Source organism: Lontra canadensis, unplaced genomic scaffold (genome assembly GCF_010015895.1).
Source record: "Lontra canadensis isolate GAN:19392208 unplaced genomic scaffold, GSC_riverotter_1.0 scaffold5, whole genome shotgun sequence".
Taxonomy (NCBI): domain Eukaryota; kingdom Metazoa; phylum Chordata; class Mammalia; order Carnivora; family Mustelidae; genus Lontra; species Lontra canadensis.
Genome location: NW_022630999.1, coordinates 20276235 through 20294502, shown reverse-complemented (window position 1 = coordinate 20294502; position 18268 = coordinate 20276235). Strand labels below are relative to the sequence as shown.

The 18268-nt window shown below is 40.2% G+C and overlaps 1 protein-coding gene across 6 annotated transcripts in view; it reads left to right on the top strand.

Moving 5' to 3' along the window:
* GEMIN5 (gem nuclear organelle associated protein 5) overlaps positions 1 to 15745 on the top strand; it is a 43280-nt gene extending 27535 nt beyond the window's left edge. For 2 of the 6 annotated variants that reach the window (XM_032851641.1, XM_032851639.1), the window contains exons 17-28: positions 896 to 1009; positions 1485 to 1607; positions 2786 to 2881; positions 3293 to 3430; positions 4650 to 4797; positions 7589 to 7708; positions 8114 to 8324; positions 9897 to 10145; positions 11623 to 11785; positions 12564 to 13068; positions 14372 to 14468; positions 15047 to 15745. In XM_032851641.1, the coding sequence (XP_032707532.1) occupies positions 896 to 1009; positions 1485 to 1607; positions 2786 to 2881; positions 3293 to 3430; positions 4650 to 4797; positions 7589 to 7708; positions 8114 to 8324; positions 9897 to 10145; positions 11623 to 11785; positions 12564 to 13068; positions 14372 to 14468; positions 15047 to 15214 (2132 nt within the window). In that variant the 3' untranslated portion in view covers positions 15215 to 15745. Of the gene's footprint in view, positions 1 to 895; positions 1010 to 1484; positions 1608 to 2782; positions 2882 to 3292; positions 3431 to 4649; positions 4798 to 7588; positions 7709 to 8113; positions 8325 to 9896; positions 10146 to 11622; positions 11786 to 12563; positions 13069 to 14371; positions 14469 to 15046 lie in introns of those variants that run through there. The other 4 variants (XM_032851640.1, XM_032851637.1, XM_032851642.1 and 1 more) reach the window with 3 other exon arrangements.
* The last annotated feature ends 2523 nt before the right edge of the window (positions 15746 to 18268 follow it).

Here is an 18268-nt window from a genome sequence, read left to right as displayed (position 1 = left end):
TTAAAATGATTAAAGAGCAGAAAGTATAAATAGAAGCAGTGACTCATGCTTAATTCTAAAATGGAATATTTGGATGTGACAATTAAAATGGCCAAAGTCTATGGTACAGATACATCCTGACCCTTTCCATCCCAAGGAATGGCTGTTGGACTCATAGTTTAGGAAAATAAAGAGCTAAAATTTTAATGGGTTTATTTATTTATTTTTTTAAGGCTCATCAAAATACTTCTTTATCACAAAATGGTTGCACAAAGTGTCCTTTACCCCTATAGATCAACAGCTGGGCTTTTTTTCTTTTTTAAAGTTCATGGTTGTGTGTCCTCAGGATTGTGATTCCATATCACATACCCTTAATATTCTCTATTGTAATTAAATATGCAATTAGTACTTTGTCATCTAAATAGATTAAGAAGTGTTGTGCCGGGGCACCTGGGTGGCTCAGTGGGTTAAAGCCTCTGCCTTCGGCTCAGGTCATGATCCCAGGGTCCTGGGATCGAGCCCCACATAGGGCTCTCTGCTAGGCGGGGAGCCTGCTTCCCTTCCTCTCTCTGCCTACTTGTGATCTCTCTCTCTCTCTCAAATAAATAAACAAAATCTTAAAAAAAAAAAAAAAAGTGTTGTGCCATTTGAGCAAAGTTTCAGAACTCCTGGGCCTGTGATATAAAACTGTGGGAGCTAGAAACAACTTCTTCTTAGATCAATTAGTCAGAGTTCCTAGAATAGACAGTTTGTGAGGTGGGAAAAGGAAGACTACACATTTCCTTTCCAAAGTATCTTATCCCCTTTTATGGAATACATAAAATCACACTTAATCCTAGTATACTTCTTAATTATTAAAAAGAACTAGATTCTGCATTGTCCTCCAAACATTTTTTCTTTATCCCCCATGATGTAGCTTCTAGAGAACCAGTTACCTGCGCCCCGGTTTCGTTAGGCTTTGAAAAGTCAAAGGTCACTGTTAATAACAAAGTCACTTTACTGAAGAAGGAGCCACCTAAAGAGAAGCCAGGTTGGTGTCTAATGATTAAAATGTTTTGTGAAAGCACCCTCAAATATCACATGCAGCCACAAACTCCAGAGTGTTTGTTTCTTATTGTTGTTGGTTTTTTGTTGGGGTTTTTGTTTGTTTTTTTAGGTTTTACGTATTTGTTTGTTGATTGATTGTTTCAGTTTTGGGTCATGTTTTTAAACAGCTTTAACACTTAAACAACTTTAAACACTTTTTAATGTTTTCCTGGCGAAGTGTCATTTTGCAGCTGTTGATAATGCTTCACAGGGTGTTCCCAGCGACGTGTGTGTGTGTGTGTGTGTGTGTGTTGTAAACACTGCCCCCAGCTAACTTAACTTGAAAGCTTTGTAAGCATAGGAATTTTTCTGATGCCCAGCAGTATCCTTTCAGTAGGTTACTGTCACACAGTGGCCATGTAGTTTTATGATTCTGGTCAGCTCTTCTTCAGGCACTCTGTATTTTTATTACATTTCAGAATCCTTAACCAAGAAGCGAAAAGCTCGTTCCATGCTTCCACTGACTACCAGCCTGGACCACAGGTCCAAGGAGGAGCTTCATCAGGACTGTTTGGTATTAGCAACTGCAAAACACTCCAAAGGTACGAAAACAGACTTCCTTGGCCCATCTGTAGTCTTCTGGGAACTAGCACATAAGAGGTGCTTGTATATTTATTGAATTAAATGTGCAAACCAGTGTCTAAAACTGTTTGTATTTCTACATTCTCTTCCAGGTTTCCCTCCCCACCCAACCGCAGTGCCAGGCTCCCCATTCTGATCCACTGTCAGCACTCCCCAGTGACTTCGAGAGGCAGTGCTCTGATTTATTGTTATAAATTGAGTTGTTACCAGCCATCTATGTGCCAGAATTTGTATGATGGCTTAAATAGCTCAGCATGAGTCAATTCCTTCAACTGTGTTTTCCCCAGGAAACAGTATCTTCATGTAGGGGGGAAAAAAAAAAATCTTGCTTATTAGAAATATACCCAGAAGATGGCAGTTCCTTTTTTAGAATTTTGGTGGAAGTTTTTGTTTAAGAAGGTTTTTTTATTTTACTTTTGCAAAGCCCTCATTCAGTGCCTATTATTTTGATATTTGAGCAACTATTTTTTTTAATTGTGCATTTTACATATTAAAACAGGATGCATATGATAAAATGATACTCAGAGATTCAAAAAGAATGTAAATCTTTTTTATATTCCCTGATAACTACTTCTCCCATTTCTCCTTAAAGCCACACTATTACCAGTTTCTGTCTATCACCAGGAATATTTGATGCTCTTCTTATATACATAATCCTCTTTGGGGGACTTTTTGATGACTTCCTATAACTTAATACACCTGATATATAGTTTACATTATTAACCTTACTGGAAAATTGCTCATGTGACTTTTTAAAAAACAAAATGAATACTGCATCCCTCCGTGGTAGATCCTAGTGAATGTTAAGGACATTTGTTAGTTTTTTTTGTTTTGTTTTCTACTGCATTTAAAATACATGTTGAATTTGGGATTCACTTTTTATATCCCTTTTTTTCTCAAATCTTTATTTGAGCAATCCGTAAACTAAATTATCTCATTGTATTTTGCCAAGGCTGAGTTTAACAAACTCAAAGTATTCTCCTATTTTGCTACCCTTGTAACCAGCAGGGGTCTCTGTTAGGGTAAACAAGGTCCCAAGACTCTTCTTTTCACTCCTGAAATGGGTGTTCTGGACATATATTTGGAGAATTGGACAGAAAACAGTAACCTCATTTTCTTTGTCTTTTTGAATTAGCAGAGCTAAACGAGGAGGTGTCTGCTGATCTGGAGGAAAGATTTCACCTGGGGCTTTTCACAGACCGGGGGGCCCTGTACAGAATGATTGAAGTCGAAGGTGAGGCAGATCCAGTCAGCATAACGCAGTCTGTCTTTATGCTTTCCTAACTCCTTATCCGTATCTCTATTATGACTGTCATCCTGGAACATCCTAATGGCTCATTTTACATGTCAACTAACTAGGTTTTGAGCTCCCTGGGCTGCATATTCCCATACACCCCTCTCATCTGTCATAAGTCCCGGAACATACAGTGGTCACTGTGAACATAAGTGAAAGTGAGCGGGTGGACGAGGAACTGAGTGGGCCTCACACCACATTATGAACACTCTGGGTGATGACTTTCCCATCAGCTGGCAACAGCCTATTCTAGGAGTTTGTTCCTCTTTCATCTGGCCTTTCTTAATCTAGAAGTCTGTGTAGACAGAGGTTTCTGAAACATTTTCCCAACATTCTCTCTCCTCCAAACAGGAAAAGGTCACTTGGAAAATGGCCACCCCGAGTTATTTCACCAGCTTATGCTTTGGAAAGGAGATCTAAAAGGTGTTCTTCAGACTGCAGCAGAGAGAGGGGAGCTGACAGACAGTCTTGTGGCTATGGCGCCAGTTGGTATGTTATTCTCAACAACGGTTCTTTCACCTTGAGGTTAAGTCCGCTAAAGATGGACACTCTTCCAGCGCCTGGGTGGCTCAGTCAGATAAGTGTCTGCCTTCAGCTCGGGTCATGATTTTGGGGTCCTGGGATAGAGCCCCACATCAGGCTCCCTGCTCTACTGGGCGTCTGCTTCTCCTCCCTCTACAACCCCACCCCCAACCCTGGGCTCATGCTCTCACACACACTCTCTCTCAAATAAATAAAATCTTTTAAAAAGATGAACCCTCTCTTGCAGGACAGTTTGGCCATGTCTAATAACCTTAACTTAGCAATTCTAAGTGTGGGAATTAACCATACTCACACATGCAAAATGACAGGTATACACGGGCGATCATTATATCAGTATTTGTAATAGCAAAAGATCACAAGAACCTCTCTGTCCATCAGGAAGAGACCGGTTAAATCTCATACCTCTAGACAGTAGGAGCTCCTATGAAAGAATGAGGCAACTCTGTGCATTCTAATATGGAACGGAGCTTCAAAGTGTAGTAAGTGAAAAGAGTCAAAGTGTAGATGCACAACAATATTTACTACTCTGTCATTTATATTTAAATATGTCTTCACAGACTATTTCAAAAAGGTTTCAAAAGAAACTAATAATAATGGTTTTCTTCAGGGAAAGAAATCTGGACGAGTTTGGGTGGGGAGATGCCAGGATAACAAGGAAAGCTTTTATGCTATGCCCAGTTTTTAACTGTATTCAAGTATACTATTTATATATAGAGAGAGAGAAGTACACAGGTCATTGTCGTGACTGACAATGAATTTCACAAACTTGAATACACCCTTAAAACCGGCACCCATATCAAGAAGTTTAACACTGCCAGCACGCTGGAAGCTTTTCTCTTGCTGCTTTTCAGTCAGTCTCCACATACCCCAACAAGGGTAATCATTGTCCTGACATCCATACTCTTGTACCTTTTGAATTTTACACTTTTTGTATGTGTTATATAATCAAAGAAAAAATTGATGTTTTAAAAATGTGGAATTTGGGAGAGTAGATGAAGCAGGGGATCTGTAATGGCAACTCAATTAGAATATAAATGTTGTATTTAATGCAGTTACTAAAACAAAAGAATTTTCAACCCAGATGTCTATATGTGCTTTTTTTTTTCCCCCTTAACCTGATTTTTATTCAACCACCTTTTTTTTTTTTTTTTTTTTTTTTTTTAAGCCGGCTACCATGTGTGGCTGTGGGCCGTGGAAGCTTTTGCCAAACAGCTGTGTTTCCAAGATCAGTATGTCAAGGCTGCCTCTCACCTACTTTCTATCCACAAAGTATATGAAGCTGTAGAGCTGCTCAAGTCAAATCATTTCTACAGGTTTGTATGACCCTGCAGTTGAACCAATAGCTGGGACAAAATGTGAAATTTATCTGCTAAACAGCTCTGCTTACTGATAACCAGCACAAACCTCGTTTTGTAATTAAACATCTCAAACATACAGAAATATGCATATCCTAGTTTAACAAGCATTAATGCACCCACAACCTGTACTCAACAAATGTTAATTTTTATCAGTGTTTGCCACTGATTGTTTTTTCAGAACTTCTTTATCCCTAAAATAACACAAATAGAAAAAACAGTGTAAGACAAATGGGACAGGATCTTGCCAACCACCCCATAAAGCTCCCCGTGCCCCCAGTTTTAAGTATAACATTCCAGATTTGGTTGAATTGCCTTTCTCCAATTCTGTCCTCATCCCTTCTCTAGAAATACCACTCTCCTGAGATTGGTATGAATCCTCCCTATCGACGTTATTACACTTCCACTATAGTAACATTTGTAAGTAGTGACAAACAAAAGAAATGGAATATTTCTTGTAAACAGCATACAACTGGGTCTTGTTTTTATCCAGTCAGATGGTTTCTGTTTTTTAATTGGAGTGTGTAAGCCATTTACAATTAATGTAAATATTAGTGCGATTAACATTTACCATCTTGCTACTTGTCCCATCTATTATTTGTTCATTTTGTCTTTTCCTGCTTTCTTTTGAATCAATTGAATATTTTTTTATCTCTGGCTTATTAGCTGTACTCCTATTCATTTATTTTATGGTTGCTTGATAGCTTGTGATGATTAGCATTTTTAATTTATCACAGTTCACTTTCAAGTAGTATTTTATTACTTCTTATAGACAATGTATTTCTTTCCTTCCTCCCTGTCCTTTCTGCTGTTGTCATGTATTTGACATGTTACAGCCCCACATTACACTATTAGAAGTTTTGCTTTAACCTGTCATCTTTTTTTAACCATCTTTTTATATAATTTTTTATTAATTTTAAAATGCTTTTTTTAATATTTGCCCATATATGTATTTCCAGCATTTTTCATTCTCTTATATAGGTCCAAGGTTCTAATTGCTCTCAGCTCCTTCTTGACCTGAACAAGATCTTCACTCTTGTAGTGTGATTCTTCTGGCAACCAATTCCATCAACTTGTTTGTCTATAAAAGCCTTTAATTTTGCCTTCATTTTAAAGGATCTTCCTCTGGCAGTTTTTGTCTTTCACAGCATCAAAGATGACATTGTTTTCTCTTATGTTGGTTTTGACTTGACTACTGCATTTAATCTCACCTTTTTATATAGGAACTATGTCATTTTTCTCTTACTGTTTTTAGGACTTTCTCCATCACTGATTTTCAGTCTTTTGATGTGATGGCTTTAAAGAGACTTGCTTTTTCTTTATTCTGTCTTGGTCTGTCTTCCTTTAGAACGAGTCGAACTCTGTTTTAGAGAGCATTAAAGTTGCTATAGACTTGGGGAGCCTGGGTGGCTCAGTCGGCTAAGCAACTGACTTCAGCTCAGGTGGTGATTGTGGGGTCCTGGGATCGAGCCCCATGTCGGGGTTCCCTGCTCAGTGAGGAGCTTGCTTCTCCCTCTCCCTCTGCCCCTCCCACAGCTCGTGCTCGCTCGCTCACTCACTCACTCCTTCAAATAAATAAATAAAATCTTTTAAAATTTGCTCTGGATCAGCTTGATCTTTCCATGGCTTTCTTAGGACAAGTTTAGGGAAATCTGTACTCTAGAATTGGTTTGTCCTTCTACCTTCTGGTGTCTTTACTAAATGCCTTGTGTATTCAACAAATCAGAACTCAGATGTCTGGCTGGTCAAAACACAAAAGTCCCCAAGGCCCCGAAGTGAGCTCTGGGAATTACTGAGCTTACACTTCCCTGGTTGGTATTTGTCTACCTAGAGTTTCCTACACATGTGTTGCCTTTGTGTTTAGCCAAAGACTCCATGGGATCCGCAAACAGAGTTCTATAGACCCTTCTCTGGACAGCTTCTTCCTTCCTATCATCCTGGCCCTCAAATTCCAATTGCTTTGTCTCTCCTCCACTTGATGAAACTGCTGAGGTTCTGCTGGGGTTCCCTATAGGAAGATGGCTGCAGGGGGTCCCTGACAGGACTCATGTCCTTGGTTTCCCTCTCTCCAGGATGACAGTCCTGCGCTGCCTGGTGCCCAGTGTCTGAAAAAATACATATTTTGTCTAGTTTTGTGGCAGGAGAGTAAGTCTGGTCCCTGTTAATCCATCGTGGCTATAGGTGGTTGTCTCAAAATACCTCTTGAACATTCCTCTGCCTAGATCAACTTAATCCAAAATATTTCAATTCCAGCTACAACTTTGTTGGTGCAACTCAGAAGTTGTATGTCACCTGGAAGATATTAGCTCACAGAATTATATAGATACTCCAAATGTCAACACATTTCATTATAAAATATCCCCCCAAAAAAGTCACATTCTTTAATATCACCATCAGTGTCTTCAGAAGAATCTTTAACTTTTGGGAAGTGATCAGGCCACAGCAGCAGGCACAGATTTCCTAAAATTCTAGTTTTCACTTGAAAGCTCAAATTTTATCATTGGCAACAGTATAGGTGGTGGTTTTCTGTGAAGTGACAGGACTTGGGGACCCCCAGGAATCCACAGACCACACTTTAAGAACTGCTGACCTAGGGAAAGAACTGAGCTCAGCATGTGGTTTTAAATTCTTACATAATGCAGGAAAACGGTTTTTCATAGGCTGTTGGAACCTTTGAACAATACAAGAGGGACAGTTTGTCCTATCTTCTAGCCTTTTCAAATTGGCCAATATCTGTTCTTGCCTCTAGGGAAGCTATTGCAGTTGCCAAGGCCCGACTGCGCCCAGAGGACCCGATCCTGAAGGACCTATACCTCACCTGGGGAGCCATCCTGGAAAAAGATGGCCATTATGCTGTAGCCGCCAAATGGTAAGCCTGAGGGAACAGGCATGAATCTGAACTACAGAGGAGCAGGATAAGAACAGTAAGTGAAGGGTGGGTGGGGGTAGTAAAGTGACTAGAAAATAAAAAGGCATATGTGTATTAAACCCAGCTTCGTAAGATTCATCAGGACCTGCCTCCTCAGTATTTATTTGAATCACCGTAACTATTCAGGAAACCTCAGTAGCAGACTCAGGAGGTCCCCTTCTTCTAGTGATGTCTTTACCATCAAACAGGAAAACTGGAAGGGAATGAAGACTCTTCACTTCAGGAAATGTTGAGGTTCCTTTATGTCTTTATCCCATGTGATGCTGTCACTCATCCTGTGTATGGCAGTGGAAGAGGGAACGGAGATCTGCTTGTGACACGTTGGGGTTTTCTTCTCTATCACAGCTATTTAGGGGCTGCTTCTGCTTACGATGCAGCCAAAGTTTTGTCCAAGAAGGGGGATGCAGCATCACTTAAGACGGCTGCGGAGTTGGCTTCAATTGTAGGAGAGAATGAGTTGTCCTCTTCCCTGGCTCTCCGCTGTGCCCAGGAGCTGCTTTTGGCCAGGAACTGGGTGGGAGCCCAGGAAGCCCTGAAGCTCCATGAAAGTCTAAAGGTCAGTCTGTTACTGTATCTCCTGGTATTTAAGAGGGAAGGGCCCCAAGTCCTTTTCTAGTTCAATTCCAAATTAATAACCCAGTTGAACAAACTATACCAATTAGGCAGGTCTCCTCAGAAGTGTCTAGCAAGCCCTGGCCCTACTATCCCGTGGAAGTACCTTGGCTTGTCAGTTGCTGTATTCAAAGAGAGAACGTGATCATTCGCAGTGATTCTCCTCCCTTAGCAGTTTGTGTACAACATGTATGAGTAGACTTGAGTTCGCTCAGCCCCTGGGCTCCTGTCTGGTGTTTCTTCGTTGGTGTCATCAGGTCTTCTTTGAAGAGGGAGTGGAAGAGGGATTAACATTTGACCGAAATCATGGCTCTGTCATTGCACTCCATGTTAGCTTTAACCCATAAAGAAGTGTGGTAAAATCAGTATTTTGTTAAGTGTCTACTTTATCCCTTTCTGGTTAAAAATGAGTAATTTACCACTCAAAACCGAGATTACTTTAAATCAGCACTCTCAATTTCCGAAACACATAAACATTTGGTCCATTTTAGACAACTTTGCTGGCCAGATACTAATATGAACTTCGTAAATTCCTCGTTCCCTAGTAGAGTTACTGGGCCTAAAGACAGTTCCTAGCTAAATATTCATAGCCCAAGAAAAACAGTAGCCTTCTGGGAACTGCAAAATAAAAACGGAGGCAAAAGTAGTATACCCTCAAAGATAGTGTCATTTGGTGTATTATTTATAAAGTGACCAAATCTTGAGAGAGTTTAATTTGTCCATAGCAAAAAAAAAAAAAAAAAGGTTTCCAAAAATGGTTATTTAGCATTTCTTTTTTTCTCTTAAGCAGCATCCTTATCAAAGCAAGAAAACCTTCAACTTTATGCTAAATGCTGTTGTGATAGATGAGGCTATTTTGGCTCATCAACAGAGGCCTTCTCAAGCCTAACTGAGAAGATACTATAAGGGTACACACGAATCTCGTGGAAACTGAAAGCCTAGCAAAAAGAAAGATTTTCATCTAGGGCTTCTCTCTGAGCTTCTAATCCTCTTCTTCTAGAAGAGCTTCTTCTCTTCCAGCTGACTCCCTCTTAAACCTGCTGAGACAGGCTGCCTTAACACCTACCCCAACCCTCAGAATTACACAGCTTATCTGCTCTAGCACCTTCTGCCCATTACACTTTACTTCTGTATCCCTTAATCTAAAGTTTGGGCAGAGGCTAAGAACTGGATGAATTCAGGCCATCTTTTCTCAAACTGGGCCACAAGTCTTAGGTGGCTGGCCAGCATGTGGTTTACGTTATAGCAGTCAGAGCTACGGTTGGGGTTCTGTGTTATAAAAATGTTTGCTTGGGTCCTGGCTACTTCGAGGATCCCTGCAATGGCGTCTGGAAAAATGTCTGTTAGTTCACATCCTTTCCCCCCTCACTCATGACTCACAGTGGCCAGAGGCAGCCCATGAAGGGGTTTGGTTGCTGCAGATGTAATGGGGAACACACTGAGAAACGGAGAGCTCTCGAGACAATCAGGCACTCCCGCTGCCTAACAGTTCCTGTCCTTTGTTGTTGGGTTCCAGGGACAGAGACTGGTATTTTGCCTTCTTGAGCTACTGTCCAAGCACCTGGAGGAAAGGCAGCTTTTAGAGGCCAAAAGCTCTTCCTACAACGCCTGGGCTACAGGCACTGCAGGGCCCTTCGTGGAGAGGGTGACCGCTGTATGGAAGAACACCTTCAGCCTGGAGAGCCCAGAGCAGTACCAGGCAGCCCTGCAGCAACTGCAGAGTATCAAGTACCCATCGGCTACAAATAACACTCCCTCCAAACAGGTACCCTGTCTGCACTCCAGTAAGACTTCCCGTAGTCCGTGTCCGGCATAATAAGGAAACAAGCTGAATGCCAGTTTGTGGTTCAGAAAAGGTCAAGGCAGGCCAGGCAACCTGGAAAGATTTCTCCAGACTGATTAAAGCCCTTTGGCTTTGAAGTTAGTCTTGCTTAATCTTCTCTTAAAAAAAAAATTTAGAAAAAATGTCTAAAAATACAGAAAAGTGTAGAGAAAAATAGAATACCCATCAATCAGAATTAACAGATGGTCACATTTTGTCAGTTTTGCTTCATAGTTTTCTGGTTTTGTTTTGTATGTACTAGTTTTTAGGAAAAGAAATACAGTAAGGTTGAAATTCCTGGTACCTGTTCCCCTTTGCTAGCTCACCAGAGGCAGCCCCTAAGTCAGGCCATGTGTATTTTGTACCTTGCTTATTTCAGTGAGCAGTTTGTAAAATCACTCCATATTGATGGAAGGAGATAAAGTTGATCCACTGTAACAGCTGTACCCATGCTATAAGTAGATACCAGTTTATCTACTTGTTCTTTGGAAAATGAGGGCACAGTATTTATGAGAAACAAGACTTCCTCAAATGATACATAGCACTTTGCGAAACAGTCTGGCAGTTTCTTAGGAAGTTAAACATAGACATGTTCAATGGCCCAGCATTCCCGCTGCCTAGATATCTTACTAAAAGAGAGGAAATCAGGTATCCGCACATACTTGTACACAAATGTCCTTTGCAGCTGAGTTCACAACAACCAAAAATGAGAAACAACCCAAATGTCCATCAGCTGGTGAATGGATATGCAGACTGTGTTATATCCCTATAGTGGAATACTATGCAACCCTAAAAAGGACCGAACTAGTGACATACAGATACTATCAGCAAATCCTGAGACTATTATGACAAGTGGAAGAAGGAAGACACAAAAGACTGTATACTCAGCGGTTCTATTTATATGAATTCAAGAAAGGACAAAATTTATATGGTCAAAACCAGATCAGTGGTTGTCGGGTTGGGGAGAGGAGAGTGCGTGCAGAGGGGTACACGGGGATATTTTACAATGATGAAAATGTTCTAGGTTTTGATGGTGGTGGTGATTGTAGCATTTATATCTATACTGATAGATGTATTTATTAAAACTCATCAAATTGCTCACTATAAATTTTAATTATACTCCACTTAATTGGTTGAATTATAGTTCTTAGTTCCAAAACTCAGTTTTTGTTTTAATTAAATACAAATGTCAAGGCATTTTTTTTTTTTTAGCATGAACAGACTTTGATACCAGACAAGGTATGTTACTGTGCAACTAGGTAGGAAAGTTTCTCAGATACGGAAGCAAAAATGGGTGGTGGAGATATGAGGAGCTTTCTTAAACGTACATTGTCTGTACTTCGTCCAAGCGCAGTCGGTAGGAATATTCTGGTATCATCCCGGGAGAATGTTTAACTGAAACTCTGGCTCCTCCCTCCAGCTTCTGCTTCACATTTGCCATGACCTGACGTTGGCGGTGCTGAGCCAGCAGGTGGCCTCCTGGGACGCAGCTGTGGAAGCCCTGCTTCGGGCTGTGGTCCGGAGCTACGACTCGGGAAACTTCACCATCATGCAGGAAGTGCACTCAGCCTTTCTTCCTGAGGGTAAATGACCCCCACTTCTGCTGGGGCATGCCTACTAATGGATGCTAAAACCACCACCAATGGTGTGGCACTAGCACGACATACATCACTGAAAGATAGAGACCAGCCAGCTATGTCATTTAGCACCAAGTTTGAATTCTCTTACCCAAGCTCCTAAGAGGTAGCCAGAATGACTGAGCTGTCTTCCTTTACCTGGCCCTACCTCCCTTATCTACCACACTGTCGTCTATAAATTCTCCTACACAGTTTGAGAGAAATAATAATGTGTTCACCAGTCAGTTAAGAATGGAAAAGCTCATGGGGTGCTTGGCTGGCTCAGTCGGAGGAGCATGCAACTCTTGATCTCAGGATTATAACTTTGAGCCCCACACTGGGTGTAGAGAAACGTTTAAAACAAATAAACGAATGAATTAAAAAAAAAAAAAAAGAATAGAGAAGCACAGCAGAAAGATATTTTTTGAGCTGCATAGTCACTAACCTAAATCACTGTGATTTTTCAGAAACATAGTGAGATACTACCCCCCCCTAGAGCTTTCATAGGAGGATGGATTATTTTTTCTATAATGCTTTGACACATAGACTACAGCAACAAGAATACTGTCCTAGGTCATGAGATGTTTAGCTCTGGTTGACTTTTGGTGAAGGGCATGCGGTCCCATGGATCACGGCTGCCTTTATTGAGATCCTCTCTGTGAGTGATAGCAAACATAAGGGGAGGGGCCAGATTTCTAGCAGATAAAGAAACACACAACCCTAAACCCTTTTCTTCTTCTTCTAGGCTGTGACCATCTAAAACACAAACTGGGTGGACCTCAGTCCCCCATCACACCAGCTTTCAAAAGTTTGGAGGCCTTTTTTATTTATGGACATCTGTATGAATTTTGGTGGTCTCTCTCCAGGCATTGCCCCAAATCCAGTGTTTGGGTAAGAGCTGCTCACAGAAGGACAACCTCTGTTGAGCAAAGCCAGCAGATAAACAATGCCACCCTTGAAGAAACGGACTCCAGAGATTCTCAGCCAGAGCCAAACAGGCCTCCAGAATTAGATGTGAGACTCACAGAAGAAAGCAAGCAAATGCTAATCACTTGTAAAGAGCTCTTTTCAGAAAAGCATGCCAGTCTCCAAAACTCACAGAGAACCGTTGCTGAAGTCCAAGAGACCTTGGCAGAAATGATCCGCCAACACCAGAAGAGTCAAGTCTGTAAATCTACAACAAACGGTCCTGATAAGAATGAATCTGAGCAGGCAGAAGAACAGTCCCTCTCTAGTCCTCAAAACGAGTGGTAAGTGATGAGTCGGTAAAAGGTGGAATTGGAAATACCCTGCTGAGTTCCCACGTTATCGTCAGATAAAAATCAGCACATGAGGAGCCTGATGAGATCACTTGCCAGCACCATAATTTAGCATGTATCAGCCTCCGAGTCCAACCTGGGGTTCTAATCCTGGCTCTGCCAAGTGACCTCAGGCAAGATTCTTAATGTTCCTGAACTTTCGTTCCTTCATCTATAATTGGGAGTACCTACTCCTACCTCGCTTGTTGGGGCAATTAAATGAAATCAAGAATAATGTCAGTAACAGTAGGACAGACAATAAAATCCTACCTTTGAGCAAAAAATAGATCCCCCCCCAAAAAAAAAATCAATCATGTAAAATGGGGAATTGAATTATCACATCATTAATGAAAACCAGTTTTTCAACCATTCTGTGCTATCCCAGAAAATACACAAAAAGGGTAGCGTACAAAAGTGCATGCTGAATTGAGAAAATCTCAAGTGATCAGAATGCTGTAGCCCCCTAATTTCTTTTGAACACAGGGGCCAGGTGGATGACAGGAGCCAATCACCAATCACTGTAAAGCTCATCTGCACTGTTACAGGGCCTTCTGCCTTGGGCATTTGTAGTGATTAACAGTTACTGATTGGTTATTATACTGAGTGCCTTTTACATAGACAGTCTCCCAAACAAGGCTTAAAACATAGTAATCCGTACCATTAATAAACTGATAACTGATACTTGTATTAGTAACTGAAAAAAAATTAAGTTTTGAATCCCTTATACATTTATTGCTGTATAAACACTGCCATGGGCTTGGGGGGAGGCTCCCACTGAAATCTTGAGTCAAGAGTTTTGAGTCACTTCTCCAGTAAGCCACCACACTCTAGGCAGCTTTAGGCTTGGTTTTAGTAACAAGAAAAACACTAAAAAGTTCTCCAGCCCTGCAGCTCTTAACCTCTGAATCACATGACTCCTTTAACAAGCTTAAGACACTCTTCCCAGAAAAATGTGCATCCATACACCTACGATTAGGAGCCCCAGCTATGTCTAACTGCTCTCCAGAGAAATCCAGGCTTTCTGCACTTAGCTGCAGAACTGAATCCCCTCGAGATCCTAAACTTTCATTAGAGCTATGTGTCTGAGAAGTGGGGATTTGGAAAATAGTGAGGAATGTTATTGCATTTTGAAAACTTAACATCACATTAAATTCCCTCCTCTTGACCTTTGTATTAAAGATAAGAGATAATAAGACCCAGATGACAAAAGAATTTTACTTATAGGATAACTTACACTTTTTTTTATTATTACTAGTAAAGAAGAAAAAAATCAGCCACTTTCTCTGCCTGAATTAACCAAAAGGCTTACAGAGGCAAATGAGAAAATAGCTAAATTTCCTGAGAGTGTTAAGGTAAGATTTATAGCAGTTCACTTGGTAAAACATGATTTTTTATATTATCAATTGACTATACCAAATTCTTTAAGGTCATCTGATTCTCTGTACCATTTCTGAAGTCTCTTCACATCTGTATATGCTTAAAAGTTTAGGATCTCATTGTGTCTGGTTAACTAAAATGTTTTGTGAGAATAGGATTATTGACAACACAAGCAATTTTATACCTTATTCTTTAGCAAAATGGAACAAATTTTGGAATTGGGAGGTAAAATTAAAATTGGTACCATGTATTTGATAACTTACAGATGGACTGGGTGTATTTGAATGTGGCCGTGCCATTAAAGGAGAACAATGATTTAAATTAATTGAATAGGGCTCTAGAGACAGATTCTTTCATTTGAGAAAGGATATCCCAGTCACCATCCCAGTTTTGATTATCCTCTATCCTTAAAGTAACTGATGAAGAGCCTTATAAGGGAAATGGCTCAGTCATGCCTGAGAAGTATCACTAGATGAGTCTTGGAATTGCTGGTGCCTCTAAGCAGGTATATGTGGCTCTTTTGTAAATGCTTCCTTCCCGTGTCATCTTTCAGATCTGGCCCTTCCCCGATGTGCTGGAGTGCTGCCTTATCCTGCTTCACATTGGGTCCCAGTGTCCTGGCAGCGTGACCCAAGACATGCAGCAACAGGCCCAAGAGCTCCTTCAGAAATACGGCAACACTAAAGTTTACAAAAGATACTGCGAGACCTTCTGCACGTGAATTTTCAAGGACCTCTAAGAAAACTGTGCCAAATTCAAAACGTATGACACCCTTCTTCTCTACAGTTATACCATGCCAGACATTCACTCTCATCCCTAGGTGTTTTTGCAGTGATCGAAATAATACAAATGAGGGTCAAGTTTGAATGGACTCTGTTCTACCTTACACATCGTGGAATCAGACTTTGGACTCAACTGTGGTTTCCTACTGGAGCAAGGATCATGAAAAGCCAGCAGTAGGTTTTCAGAATTAACACCTGCAGTGTGATCGTTGGTCAACTCTAAAGCCTTATGTAGGTTTCACCCAAAGAGGAGAAACTTTTTAATTACCCAAAGTGTTATGTTCTTAAACACAAGCTACCTTTATAAATACTTCACCTGATGGTAAACATGTCATTCTTGTTGGAGACAGAATTGCTACATTTTATGCCTTGGTATCATTTTTCTTACTTTTTTAATATGAGTTCTCCCCTTCTGTTCTTTTGAAGACTTCACTTAGAATGTGAAATAGGCCTTTACTCATCATGTTGACTCTACCATCCATCTGAACTTTAGGTCAAAAATTTGGTTTTATTGTTTTTTGTCACTGCTTATTTGAACAAATCATTTACTAAAGCATTAGAAGAACAAATAACTAAAACAATGTGTCTTATCCCTTCAGTTTTATAAAATGAAATGGTAATCAAAAGATCTCAGGAAGAAATTACTGTTTCAGTGGCTTGTAATCTTTTCTGGATCACAGACAGTCTTTGAAGAAAAATTAATAAAAAACCACAGATAGTCTTTGAAGAAAAATTAATAATTCTGCATATATAACTTTTGAATCAGTATGTAACTTTTGGATCAGTGGACTCCAACTTCAGTATAATGGGATCCTATATACTATTTAATTATAAAACCTGTTCATTACCCCCCTCCATTGAGCATCCTCTTGAACAATGTCAGAAAGAGATGTTTCTGTAATATCCCAGTTGCTGGGGCATAAAAATCAGATAGTCTGGTGTAGGGCTGGGAGGGAACATTCTTTCCCAATAGTATAACTATCTTCTTTTGGGATTCATTGTGAAAACTTTTCTGCTTGAGTGTCCGGTTTATTTTTCAATTATTTTCTAAGTTGGGATTGTTGTGGCAGCAAGAATAAAATTCATTAACAGAAACTCTTGGAAGGAAAGAGTTTAAGAGACCATTATTTAAAGATCTGACTGACCAGGGGTTTTGTTTGTTTTAATTAGACCTACCTTTAGGGCGCCTGGCTGGCTCAGTGGGTTAATAAGCCTCTGCCTTCAGCTCAGGTCATGATCCCAGAGTCCTGGGATTGAGGCCCACATCGTGTTCTCTGCTCAGCCTCTCTGCCTACTTGTTGATCTCTCTCTCTCTCTCTCTCTCAAATAAATAAATAAAATCTTTAAAAAAAAAAAATTAGACCTAGCTTTAGAATTTAAAAATGCTAAACCCCAAAAAACAAATATTGTAGAACTTAGATCCTCATGATTCTTTACACAGTTACTTGAACTTGAGGAAGACGCATTGTTACTAGGTATAGAAAATCTTGGTTGCAAAGATTATACACAGGCATGGCTATGTGGAGAAGTAGATACCAGCTCTACAGTCTTCACTGAAATGAACAAATGCTTCACTTGCAGAGACAGAAAAATATTTATTCCCTTCCACTTAAAGAACAGTATTATTAAACTAGAAATTCTAAACTCCTTCACAGTTTATCAGAACCATCATCTGTGCTTGGAGGAATCATACACACTCCTCAATTACTGCTTTAGTAAGAACAAGAGTTACTACTAGACAACTAAGCAATGAAACTACCCAGAACAGAAGTGACAAGATTCCATTTCCTCCCAAATTCTTTCCCATATTAGATAATGTAGTTAAGCCACTTCCAATTTGAATAAATGGTTTTCATTTCTATCTCCCTAATTATCAGAACCACAAAGAGCCAAAGCACTGAGGAGGTGACTCAAGCTAAGTAGATACCAATAGGCAAATGAAGAATTAGTGTTGGTCCTTTACCCAATCTAAATCTTCTAATACAAACCACCGCCTCATTAATCAGATGATTGCTCTCACCTCCCGCTGCCTCTCAATCTGCTCTTATTACTGATTCTCCATTCTTCATATACCAATGACAAGTACAAATTACAAATCAAATTTTATCAACTTCCTGTTTTAAAAAATTATTTCACTATTGTCCCATTGTAAGTGGAATAAAAAAATTATTTCAGCACTTCCCCATTGTTAGTGGAAAAAAGATCACCTTGCAGGGCTTCCAAGGCCCTGCCTGATACTAGCGTTTACCTCTTAGCCTCTTTTTACACACTCCGCCTTGTTTCTAGATTCCTCCCACACTGGCCTCTTAGGGCTGCGGTAACCCATCGGTTTTTCTTGTCATCTCAGTAGTTTTGCCCATGTTGTTCTCTTGCCTGATCCATTCTTGCCCATCTCTTAGATCTCAGCTTAAGCGTTCCTTCTCCAGAGACTGTCCCTGAACCTCAACCTAAAGGACATAAGTGTCCTGTACTTTACAGGTCACAAATTGTACTTTTGTGAATTAAGTACTCTTTGGCTACACAGACTGTAAACTCCAGCGAGGGTAGAGATTATGTCTTCCATGTGCTTTTTTATCCCTAGCTCCTATTTACAGTGTCTAGTAGGTGTACAGTGGAAACTTATGGACTAAGTTAGGAAATTGAAAGAATTATATTAACAGCTTAGATTTAAGACTCAAACTGAGCTCATTCATACTGGCACTAGCTGACAATTAGGCTTGTAGTTGATAGTCAGCCTTACTAGTAACCAGAAGACAAATTTAATAACTTTTGGCAATTCATGTGGAGGGGCTTGAATTTACCCATGATTAGCATTCCCTGGTTCCCCTCGATAGGAGCATCCCTTTCTGAGCATAACCACTAACAAAGTCTTACATGTGCTCATATATATGTATACAAAGTTCTTGCCAATTCTACTGGAGGTGTGCCCTTTCTTTAGCAACACCTTAATGAACTGTCTCATCCCTCCCATGCAATGACCAAATCCCCGGCTC